The 13,272-nt window shown below is 42.0% G+C and overlaps 1 protein-coding gene across 4 annotated transcripts in view; it reads right to left on the minus strand.

Annotated features, from left to right (window-relative positions):
* The window catches only part of LOC137431166 (uncharacterized), an 808,282-nt gene that overhangs the window by 277,563 nt on the left and 517,447 nt on the right, over positions 1–13,272 (minus strand). For all 4 annotated transcript variants that reach the window (XM_078781584.1, XM_078781583.1, XM_078781585.1 and 1 more), the window contains one exon: positions 4,456–4,608. In XM_078781584.1, coding sequence (XP_078637710.1) covers positions 4,456–4,608 — 153 coding nt within the window. The remainder of the gene's footprint in view (positions 1–4,455; positions 4,609–13,272) is intronic.

Genomic DNA, 13,272 nt, shown 5'->3' on the forward strand with positions numbered 1-13,272 from the left:
AAACAGACAAACAGACAAACAAACAAACAAACAAACAAACAAACGGACTCAAATGCAATATCCTCTCCTCTGGCGAGTGTAATTACTCGGAAGTAGATAAGAACAGCAAACACTCACAGTAAGAAAGATCAGTCGTAAAATAAGAAAGTGAGAATTTGCCTTCATGGACCCCAAAAATACAAGATCTGAAAGGATGACACAAGCAACTACTAGAGGTAAGACAAGTAATTTGATGATGGATCAGTACTTTGGACAGCAACCATCAAAGAAGAATCATTGTGAGAAAGACTCTCCTTCAATTATTCATCAATCAGTGAAGACTAGTCTGTTTGTTTTGGCAAAACGACAAATGTGTATGAAGCTTTGGATTACATAAAGTTGTCCGAAGATGTGGAGGCGTTTGGACTCCAGGGAGATTTTTTTTAAATCAGCGGTAAAGCTCATCATGGAAGAATGAGACAACAAAAGGCAAGAGGCCTGCGATGCAACAACATGAGAGTATAGTGAGGAACGAATTGGCAAGGTGCATGAAACAAATAATGGACAAACTGAAAAAGACAATGGATAGAGACACAGCGCGACATGGCACAATGAAAGTTGGATGAGCACAGCAGACAGAAAAAAGTTACTGGTTATCACTGGGAGAAAGGTCAGCGAGAATGAAAAAAGACAACGAATCAAGAAGGGAGAAACATGTAATATCGGTGGGTGGCTGCCTTAAAAGAATGCAGTAAAGCTGGGATAGATCGGATGGACTTAGGGGCCAGATTCCACAAATGCAAGGCCAACATAGGATTACTATGGGTTGGTGGATGAGTGCTTATTTGACAAGGCAGGGCTGGGAGGAGTGAAGAGTGGAGAGGGGAGAGGCGGCGGCAAAAATGGATGAAAAGAAGTACAGCACCACAAGGCCACCAACCTGTCAGTTTTGGGAGAGAGGCAGTCCTCGTGCTTCATCCTGCTGTGAAGAGATACCAACTACCTTCAAGGCTTTACTCTCAAATCCCTTCATAGAATGCAAGACGAGAAGCAGCAGCACCAACCCACATGAGAGAGCCTTTCTATACTTAATGATATTGTGAAAAAGCAGTGAACACTCAAAAGAGCTAAATATAAACTCAAGGAAGGACTTATGTCTACGAAGACTTCCAAGATGATGCCCATCCTTGGATGCCAGTTAGTAGGGTTGTTAAAAGATACATCGAGCCTTGGATTGCAAAGAGATAGCCCAAGGATGTATAGGGAATTGTACTCCAGAGACTTAGCCCAAATATGTAAAGACCTTTTTTTACTCCAAAGAGTTGTTGCAAAGATGCAAAGGGATTTGGACTTCATTACAGTGAGTTGTCACAAAGGTGTGTTTGGTTAAGGATTACAGATATTTGGCCTAAAGATGCTTACCGATTTGGACTCCTGGGAGTTGGTTCATCCAACTTACTTCAAGGAACAAGTGTGAGGATGAATTCATAAATGTAGTTAATATTTTCAAAACATCACCAAGTGGCTTTCATTAATGATAAAAATGGAAGTTTGTAAGAGAGTTGGGAATCAGGAAGGTAATATCAGGCAGGGAAGACACAGTTTCAATGTTGTATCATGTGTGCCTTTGTCTACTTCTCCATTCTTCGCAGGTATACAAGAGCTTTGCATGGTTGTTGTTGTTGTTGTTGTTGGGGTCTTTGTTGGGGGTCGATTTTTGAAATGTGTACCCATTGGTACAGCGGACTGCAAGGAAAACCAACCCACATTTGTCACTCGACTCCACCCACCATGGCACCCAGATAAAGCAAGGAGCATTAGGCCACAAAATGTCTTAGCCCCCGTGGTTTTAGCAATTTTGCTCTGCGGAGTTAAAGGCCACCAGTTGGCCATATTTGGTTGAATTACGAAACAACATCTTCTGCATATGTGTACTCTCATGTATTGTCTCTGTGCCAAGTTTGAACAAAATTGGTCCAAGCATGATCAAGAAATGGCTGGGGACATCTTTAAGTAACAAAATGGCCACCTGTCGGCCATCATGGATCTGAACTCGAAAATAAATGACGTGCATATGCAAGCCATCATCATTCATTTTCTGTTTGCCAAGTTTTAACAAGATCAGTCAATGCATGTCTGATAAATGGTTGACGACGTGTTCAACATCGCAGTTTTTTTTACAACTAAAATGGCCACCAGTGGACCATATTTGATTGCATTGTGAAACAAAATGATGTGCATAATATGTATACTATCATCGATTGTCTTTTTGCCAAGTATGAACAAAATTGGTCCATACATTTCCGCGATATGGTTGTGGACACACGCACACGCACGCATGGACGGATGGACGAGAACCAATCTATAAACCCCTGTTCCAGCCTTCGACAGGGGCTAATAATATGGCCGCCATCTTGGTTTTATGGTGGGATTGTTGAATCTAAGAACATGGCCACTTCCACTTATGAACCTCTGTCTCCTATCTGCACTGACATCTTGGTAGGCCAAGGATCCACAAGTAATCTGTGAGACTTGAGACGACGATTCGGTAGGAATCGTGGGATGAAAATGGCTGAGGCGGGTTCCAACATCTTACAAGTTCCCCCCCTCAGTATCCTCTCCTCTAAGAACAAGCATTGTACAGGTACCTCTGGGGTTTTTCAAGCATACTGTCAAGGACAAGGTCGAATCAAAATGTTTGGCAACCAAAACTGGTCTGCTCCCATCGAAAAATAAAACATTGTTGATATATTATGTAGTCACTAATCTCTTTATCAAACACAGAAGATATACTCACGTAATAAAATCACAAATTCCATTATATCCTCCGAGTTGTAAATCACGGCATTGTTCAGAACAACATTGAATGTATTTCAATCTCAGCCATAATTCACATTGTCCCAGCTCCACAAAGGGGCCATCACAGCAATGCCCAGACATGTCCATTTACAGACCTAGTGGGCAAGATTCTCAGCAATGATGGAGATGGAAGAGGTGGATTGAGCAGGAGTTGGGGTGAGAGGGAGGAAGGGGTGTGAAGAAAAGGAGGGAGGGGGAAGAGTAGGTACAAGGTATAGCAAGAACTTCGTCCAACGTACATTAATCACAAAAGGCCAGTGGCTCAAAAGGGAATGGCTTTCTTTAACACTGAATCATGCGAACAGCTTTGTCACTGAGAAAACCACTCGTATTGAACTTGAGCAGACCTAAAAGAGCAGTGGGTCATCAAAAGATTCCCCTCTTACTTCAATGAAGGAGGTGGTAATTAATGGATGTGCCAGAAATTAAGATCAAAGTGAAATACTCAAAAACATCTGTTTGTATTTAGACATCTTTGCCTTATTCTGTATGCTCAAAATAACAGGAACAATAAAAAAAATACAAAATGAAAAGTGATGATCTCATCCAGCCTTGACCTTAGACCTTTAAATCAAAAAAAAAAAAATCAGCTTCTAGCTTTTGATTTGTGAACCAATTCTGTGACCCAATATGCAAATGCTTAAAATTTCAGGTCAATTGGATGAAAATTTGACGATTTTATGCAACGTTGACCTTTGACCTTTTGATCTAAAGAAACAAAATAATCGACTTCTACCTTTTTATTGGTGAACCAATTCAGGGACTCGATATGCGAATTCTTTAAATTTCAGGTCAATCAGGTGAAAATGAGTGATTTTACGCAACTTTGACCTTTGAGCTTTTGATCTGAAAAAACAATCAGCTTCTAGCTTTTGATTGGTGAACAAATTCAGTGACCCAATATGCAAATTATAGGTCAATCAGGTGAAAATTGGTGATTTTATGCAACTTTGACCTTTGAACTTTTGATCTGAAAAAACAATTGGCTTGTAGCTTTTGATTGGTGAACCAATTCAGTGACCCAATATGCTATTTTTTTAAATTTCAGGTCAATCGGATGAAAATTGGCGATTTTATGTGACACTGACATTTAACCTTTTGACCTTTTAACAAAATTATTAATTTGTCTTCTCCATATTATCATAATAAAGCTTTGTTGAACATTTAATGACAAAACTCAAATGGAAAATTGAAATTTCAGGTCAATTGGATGGAAATTGATGATTTTATGTGATGCTGACCTTTGACTTATCATAATTAAGCTTTTATGAAAATTTGATGAAAAATAGCTGAAAAGGTTAAAAAAAAGTTGATGAAGTCGAAGAAATAGTTTTGAGATTGTTCAGGTTGCGGAATTTCAGACTACATATTTCAAAGCAAGGTTGGGTGACATACAAAAATGTATCTTAAACCATGAGTGACCATGTGTCCTCTTTCATCTCTTAGAAACATTTCTTATGAGATATGAGAGTGATGACCAAGTTCCTATCACATCCCATGATAAATTCTAGGAGATCTTGGCAAGGGATGCAGCTTGTGAATCTAGATAATGATGGATTTCAGGATGAGAATATCCACCTTACATTAAGCTCATGTTGGTTGGTTCGTCAAGCTCACCTCAAGGCTCTGTAACCGTTCAAGTAACGAGTTGATCTTTTCGTGATCTTCAACCGGCCCACCTCTCCCTCCAGCTGAACCGGAATTAGGTCGCAAAGTCGACTCCTTCCGTCTTGCCGGGCCACCCGCTGCGTCCAATTGTCGTTCGCTTCCCTGGAGAGATTCACACACATGCCCATGCTGCATTGGATGATTGGTGCAAGGTAAACCACAAGCAATAAAGCGAAATGGAGATTACGGCACCCCCTAATCAAATCGCTGCATTTTCTGTCTCGGGTAAAAACAAGAACACAGCATTTACTCCCACGACGAGGTAAGGCGCACTGTGTAAAAAGCGCAACAATGAGCAGCAGCAACCGAAATTATTCATGACGATCAAGACCCAACAAAAGTACAATTCTGAGAATATGCACTGAATTACTCAAACGGAATATACTGGAAGTATAGGACTGAACTCCTGCAGGAACGGCTCAGCATCCCAGGGGCAATTCGTGCTCACCCAAAGGCCGACTCCATTAAACATCGAATCTGCAAAGCCTCAACTAGTGGAGACAAATGTAGAGTTCAAATTGTGAAATATCAAAGTTGGCTGTAAGTATAATGCAAGTTTGCAAAGAACCTTGCACTTTTATCTCATAAGTGTCTAAGATTAATATAAACGCGTTGCTTTAAGAACAAAGACTTAAGCAAAATGGTCAAATTCATTGCAGTGGCAGCATAGATCAGTTGGTATCAGGCTCACGATTCAACTGTCTCTTGTGTGTTACATAATAATATAATAAGATGAGTTCCCTGCCAAGGAACTTCAGTGCAGGAGGAGGCCATTAGGCCCATCAAAGCCTTCACTGGTGTTGCCAACTTATGGTCGTTTGTCCATGCCCTGTCCTTTTCAATGCTGAGCGTCAAGCAAGGAAGCGGCACGTACCGTTTTTAATGGTCTTTCATGTGACTCGGCCAAGGTTTGAACCGATGACCTCCCAGACTCAGAGCAAACACTCCAACTATTATGCTACCGAGTCTGGTAAACTAAATACAGGCACTGTTCCACCTACTGCGGGGTTGGACCACCTACTGCGGGGTGTTGCACACTGTTCCACCGACCAAAAACTTGGACCAAACTGCATCAAAACCAAAGCAAAAACTGCTGTTCTGGGGAACTGCATCATGGAACAAGTTATCATTCGGATAAAGAGATGTAAAGCTAACTGCATTTAAATTGTGGGTGCACATTATCTCACTACCTTATGTAAAAATGTAGGCCATCGTGTAGCCAAATTCTATACTTGGAGTTAGCTGTATAATTACTACTACCTGAAGTAGTTGTGTTTGAAATTAGCCGGATAATTATTATTACGACCTGCAGTAGGTGGGAGTCCTGGGATGTGGCTATGGCATAATGGGGAAAACGGTCTCCTCCAAACTAAGACTCTTTATGTAAAGCGCCCCTCACCGCACATCGCTGCAGAGTCATAGGCATTTTTGAACATATCTGCTTTCTCCGGGCATGAGGGAAAACGGGGGGAGGGGGGATGGAGGTGGTGGGTGTGGGTTAGTGGGGTGATGGTGCATCAGGGGTTGTGAGGGAATGGGGGAATGGTGGAGGAGGGGGAGAGATGGGATGGATGCAGCTGGGGGGAATGGTGGAGGAGCTCGGCCAAATATATTTTGTGCTCTGACTGAATATATACTGTAAATCAGAACTCAAAACCCAACACGAATAAATAAAAAGGAATCGAGCACAAATATATATTTATTTGAACTTATCAGTTAGAGCTGGAAGGGAAGCTCAACACAAATTTATCAAAAACTGGAATGGAAACTGCAACTGCCAGCCAGCCTTACAGAGCAGATGTACCCCCCAATTCACTGCTTACCTTGGTCTATTAATGAAGGCAAAGCAATTTTTTTTTTTTTATTATCGCTGATGAATACAGACAGGTACATCACAAGTGTGTTTCTCAGGTTAGCTTTATATATATATATATATATGTATATATATATATATATATATATATATATATATATATATATATATATATATATATATATATATATATATATGTATATATATATATATATATATATATTAGTATAAAACCCGTCAAAAATGACGGGTTTGAACAGTTTTTGACGGTACAGCCGCGTGAGCATGCCAAAGTCTGAATTCTGGGTGCCTCGTGTCAGGAGTGCTTTTATCATCTTTTTTTTTTTTAGACATCCTACAGACGTAAATGAACACTCGTTTTACTCTGCGCACATTGCACATCACGTGCAGCAAATTTCACTTCCCTGTGCCTTGTATTTATTGTGATTAAAAAATACGACTTCTGTACACCGACCTTTAGGCTCAGTTTGCAAGCCACAGTCTACAATTCCAATATAAGAGGCATAATTACTCTTCTTTTGGGTCTTTGGTGTCCTTGGGGTCTTTTGTGTCCTTGGGGTCTTGTGTCTTGGGGTCTTGTGTCTTGGGGTCTTCAGTGTCTTCAGCATCTTTTGTGGCTTTTGTGTCTTTTGGGTCTTCTGGTTCATTGGTGTCTTTTGGGTCATTTGAGTCTATTGTGTCCTCAATCTGGATCTTTGGGGTATTTTTTGCAATTGTTTTTATGTTTTGCTATGCATTATGTTTTGCACTCTGTCAAAGCGTCTTTGGGCTTCCTGAAAAGCGCTATATAAAATAAATGCATTATTATTATTATTATTATTTAATGGTCTTTGGGGTATTTTGTGTCTTTGGGGTAATTTGGGGTCCACTGGGTCCTCAGGGTCTTTAAGGGGCTCAGGGGTCTTTTCAGTCTTTTGGATTATTTGGTCTGTGGGGTATTTTGGTCTTTAAGGGTCTACGGGGTATTTTGGATCATCGGAGTCTTTTGGGTCTTCGTTTTTTTGGGGGTCTTCTTGGTCTTTAAGGGCCTTTTGGATATTTTGGGTCTTGTGGTCTTTTCGGTCTTCTGGGTCTTTTCGATCCTTTCAGTAACCAGGATCTTTTGGGTCTTCGGGCTCTTTTCAGTCTTCGGGGTCTTTTCAATATTTTCGGTATTTGGGGTATTTAAAGGTCTTTGGGGGCATTTTGGGTCTTTGGAGTATTTTGGGTCTTCGTGGTCATTTGGGTCTTTAACAGTCTTCAGAGTCTTTTGGGTCTTCAGGGTCTTTGTGGTCTTTTGGGTCTTTAAGGGTCTTGGGGTCCTTTAGGTATTCAGGGTCTTTATGGGTCTTTGGGGAATTTTGGATACTCGGGGTATTTTGGGTCTTTTGGGTGTTTGGCGTCCATTGGGTCTTCAGGGTCTTTGGGGTCCACTGGGTCTTCAGGGTCTTTTCGGTATTTTGGGTCTTTGGGGTATTTTAAATATTCAGAGTCCTTGGGGGGTCTTCTGAGTCATTGGGGTCTTTTGGGTCCTCTGTCATTTGGGTCCTTGGGGTTGTTTGGGCCTTTTGGATCCTCAGGGTCTTTTGGGTCTTTGGGTTCCATTGGGTCTTCAGTGTCTTTTCAATCTTTTGGATCTTTTGGGTATTTTGGGTCTTTGGTGTATTTTGGGTATTCTGTGTATTTTGGGTCTTCCGGGTATTTTGGGTCTTCAGAGTCATTGGGGTCTTCTGGGTCCTTGGGGTCTTCTTGGTCGTTTGTGTCTTTAACAGTCTACGGGGTATTTCGGGTGTTTGGGGTCCATTGGGTCTTCTGGGTCCTTGGGATCTTTTAGATCTTTTAACCGGTTGACACATAGTCGTGTTCAAAGATTGCCCCTTAACCCCCCCCCCCCCCCCCAAATCCCTCCTAAAGCACTACTCAAAGCCTTTAAAACCTAGCCTTATGAAGGGGGACAGACACACAAACACACACACACACACACACACACACACACATACACACACACACACACACATTGTGTTTTATATGGTAGATGGTCGATGGAATTTGGATCTGGTGTCAGAGCATCACGAGAAACCAGGCTGCCAAACGTTCCCTATCAATTGCTAAGCGAGAGCCTCCTTTTTATACGTGTGATGATATCGTCATCAAATTTCTACGAGATGCCATTAGAAATCATGAAATCGGTGGAAGGGACCATGCTGAAATCATGCGTAATAGGCCGCAGTATGCAGTAGCAAAATGCACTTTACATCTCATAGTTATGCAAGCCGATAGCTCAGCGCCAGCATTGCACCTCTCACAACAGTGTCGCTAACCTTTGTGAACATTCTTACCCTTTTCTTATTATTTGTTTTTCTTTGAAGGATTGCCTCCTGGAAAATAAAATACCCAGTAGACTGTGGCAGGCTGATAAATGATGGGGGATTTAAAACGTGGTCGTGCTTGGGTGGAGGAAAGCTCACGAGGCAGGCAGGTAACCCCATTGCGAATGCGCAGCTCGTCGGCCATGTGCGTGCGCATTCTACGAGGCAATTAACGGGAGCTAAATTGTGTATGACTCCATGTGCTACTAATCAGCGGGTTGCAGCACCCCCGAGTCCGATGACCCTGAAACACCTTGACATCGCTGCAGAGGGAACTTGCCATTGCCCGGACGCCTAAACTGACGACAGGACTCCAATCGATCAACGTCGGCCCTGATGCATTATTATCACATGCTAATCGTGTAGTCAGCATGCAGGTGATTGGCCAAAGAGGGGCAAATTGGTTGAAAAGCTAGGAGGGAAAAATATCTTAAGAAGAAGAAACAAAATGAAGATGCTAATACACGTAATCGCATCATCCGTCCCGTTTCTTTTTAGGTGATTGACATCAACAATATGAAATATTCATTCGAATGTTCCGGGGCCACAAGTGAGAGGGCAGGGGCCGTACGACGCAAGGACCTCGCTTGCTTGTGACGCAGTAAGCAATTTAAATTCTAATTACGCTCAGCTATGCTTCAAGGCAGAAAGAGAGCTGACACCATGAAACGAAATCTTAACAAAGCTAGGAACTTGAGGCCTTCCATCAACCGAACTCTCCTTTAAAAAAGCCCAATTTAATGCCATTAGAGCTGACTTTCGCTTCTTATACATCATTCTATAGATGGTACATACGGTTCAAACTCCCCAGGAATAATGCTGCCAAAGTGGTGGGAAGGAGGAGGGAGGAAGTAGTGACAGGTCTTCACACATTGGTTGATGCATACCTTTTGTGGAACGACTGGCAAAAACTGATGCTTGCGATGAAAGATCATCGCCCTCCACTTGCCATGTTGGACGTCTCACTGATGGGCGCAATGACCGAGAATCTTTTCACTGGTGACATTATTTGTCGAACAAGTTGTTACTTTTTTGCATGTGCAGTATTATTGTGTAATCTAACAGGATGGCGGGAAGAGAGCCGCCCTGCCTTTGGGTCTGGTCTAGCTGGGTTAGATTTCCAACCAGACAATAACAACTGTCGGATTGGAATTTCATTGGCACCGCGTTACGTCGATGAGTGCACCATCTCTCAGAGGGACGTTACGTCTCGGGTCAGGTCTGCCATCATTGTTACTGGTCCTCATGGTGTCTTTCGACGAAGGATAAGTGAGCTATAGAATGAAGAATGCGAATGTGTCATCAATATGCCTCCGCATAGTCCCACAACGGGTAGATGCCATCATTCTGCATATGTATGGGTAGGGGAACACGTTTGTGAAGTTTCGTGTTGATCGGATAAGGTTCGTTTTTCCATCCAAGATGGCTGCCAAACCACGTGACCTATGACATCATCATTTTCTAACTATATGCAACAGTGATGTTAGATGATATTTGTAAAATTTCGCATCGATAGGGTAAGCGGTTTCAGAGATATAATTATTTAATATTTACCTTCAATCCAATATGGCTGCCAAACCATGTGACCTATGATGTCATAAATTTAATATTTCAATACAAATGGGTCATAGATCATGTGCATGCAATTTCAGATTTTTAGGATAAGGAATTTGATGATAACATTTTTGGCTGGTATACCACTTCACCTATGTTGTCATCATTATCATGCTTTTGTTCCCCATTGGGAGTACTTGACAATGTGCCAAGTTTAAAATTTTTCCATTCAGCGGTTTCCGAGAAATAATTTTTTTTATATTTCCTTTTAATCCAAGATGGCTGCCATACCTATGACCTATGACGTCACCATTATCATAAAAACATTCTGCATGGGTGTCACTCCTACCCTGAAAGTTTCGTCTCCATCAGACATGTGGTTGCTGAGAAAAACGAGGTTTAGCCCGTACGGATGGACGGACGGACGGACGGACGGACAACCCGAAAAGTCGGCGGAGGCATAAAAACTAGTCTTGCTGGTGAAGGCTAGTGTCGGTTAAACAATGGATGAAACCAACAGGACATTGAATGAGGTATGCCAACTGCCGTGGGAAACAAGGAGAAGCTGCTGACATTTTGGGCGTTAACCATTTGTCAAGGAGCAAAAGAGAGGGGGTTGAGGAAGGCCTAACTTGAATTTCTGGCACCTTGCAGGAATTCCAAATAACTACACAAATCTGGCCTCAGCGACTCGGTCGGGCATAAGTAACGAGATGCAACCAGCAGGCCAAGTTCGTAAATGAATCCCGTTGAAGATGCATTCATTAACGAGACAGTACATGTCAGCTGATGTAATATTTGCTTATAGTCTAGTAGGAAGACTAGGTCCCCCTGCACCCCCCGGAGATATACTTCTAATCAGTGTTTCTAGATTGGAAAAAATGTGTAGAAAATGACTAGCTATGGCCCCAAGCTGACAAAATGTCCCACATACCATTTTTATGCAAATTACTGCTGCCATTATCAAAAAAAGACTAGGTCCCCCTGCACCCCCCGGAGATATACTTCTAATCAGTGTTTCTAGATTGGAAAAAATGTGTAGAAAATGACTAGCTATGGCCCCAAGCTGAAACAATGTCCCACATACCATTTGTATGCAAATTACTGCTGCCATTATCAAAAAAAGACTAGGTCCCCCTGCACCCCCCGGAGATATACTGAAACTGGCAGTGACTGGTGATTGAAATGCGGTGCCTTTTTGTGTTTCAGGTCGAGGTACGTGAACTCCCCACGATCTACAGCAACCAGGAAGAGACTGATACCAGGGTGGTTCTGTACCTCCATCATGCTGCTACCATCGGATACAAGAACGCTGTAGTCAGAACACCGGACACAGACATCCTCCTGATCCTGCTCCACCATGCCCACAACATCAAGCTGACGGTGTACCTGGATACAGGGTCAGGGAAGCATCGCCAACTTGTCAACGTCTCTGAGCTGGCAGAATCCCTGGGAGAGGACTACTGTGCCACTCTCCTGGGGTACTATGTGTTCAGCGGAGAAGACTGCACCAGTGCCTTCAAAGGGAAGGGAAAAGTCGGGCCCTTGAAAAAGCTGGAGAAGAATCCCAGGTTTCACAGGGCATTCGGTGAATTTCACAGGGTATTTAGAAAAATAAAACTTTGTGTTAACGTCTGTGTAGACGGACCTTAATATGAGTCTATTATTTCGTAAAACTGTGATTATTTTGTAAATAAAGCACTAATTAGCATACTAGTATACCATAGACACATGTAATCATGTTATGAATAGTTCTATCATGATCTATGCCCTTCAAAACATGGGTCTAGACACCTTCATTTTTCAATTATCTGCAATATTGGCTGAGATATGTCAAAAATCGTTTTTTTGATAATGGCAGCAGTAATTTGCATAAAAATGGTATGTGGGACATTGTTTCAGCTTGGGGCCATAGCTAGTCATTTTCTACACATTTTTTCCAATCTAGAAACACTGATTAGAAGTATATCTCCGGGGGGGTGCAGGGGGACCTAGTCTTTTTTTGATAATGGCAGCAGTAATTTGCATAAAAATGGTATGTGGGACATTTTTTCAGCTTGGGGCCATAGCTAGTCATTTTCTACACATTGTTTCCAATCTAGAAACACTGATTAGAAGTATATCTCCGGGGGGTGCAGGGGGACCTAGTCTTCCTACTAGACTATTATGATAGACAAGGCAATGCAATTTGCCAATTTGCCAAATTATGATAGACAAAGCAATGCAAATTCATCTGGGTTAAGTTTGATCACGTGAAGTGCAATTTACTAACTAAATTAAATTTACTAAATTTACTATATTGAATACAGAGAGCTAATGCCATGAAAATAAATCTTTAGAATGCTGCAAATAGGAAAACCTTCGCAAACTAAATCGTGAAGCTGACTTGTCATCTTGATGGGTCTAATCAAATGTTGTAAGTTAAGTGGAGTGGACCTGGTTAGGACATGTATGGGAGAGCTCCATGGAAGGATGGGAATTTTTGGCTGAAAGATGGCAGAATCTTTCCCGTGCCTCCTCCCCCCAAGCCCTTCCCCTCCCACAGATCTCCCGATGTCCCTGTTCTCTCCTGTTGTACTTGTGAGCTTCCCTCTCTCCTCATATTGTCTCCCACTCCCTTTATCTTGTTTTATGTGTTTTTTTTATATTTATGTCAGTTTGTCTTTTTGCGATTAATGTTAGCTCTCACACAAGCCTCGATCTTGTATACACAAAAAAAAAGATCATTAGCAGAAGCGCTTAGTTTTGAGATGTTTGATCATGGATTTATTCCCCAGTAGAGTTGAATTGGATCAAAAGCTGACATTCTTGTTCTGTGCAGACAGGCAGTGCTGCATTTTGGAGCCACCACCTTGAGGAAGGCGGCGTAAAACGGACCGTTCCATCTGGGTTAAGTCTGTTCACGTGAAACATTCCATGGCATCTTGTGAAAAGAGCAGGTCATTGGTCAAATTTCTGGCTGCATATGTCATCATCAGTATAGCCTACTCTTCACAGAGTGTTGGTACTGCCAAAGCAGTTCCTAGGTAA

Source organism: Myxine glutinosa, chromosome 7, assembly GCF_964187855.1.
Source record: "Myxine glutinosa chromosome 7, kmMyxGlut1.1, whole genome shotgun sequence".
NCBI lineage: Eukaryota > Metazoa > Chordata > Myxini > Myxiniformes > Myxinidae > Myxine > Myxine glutinosa.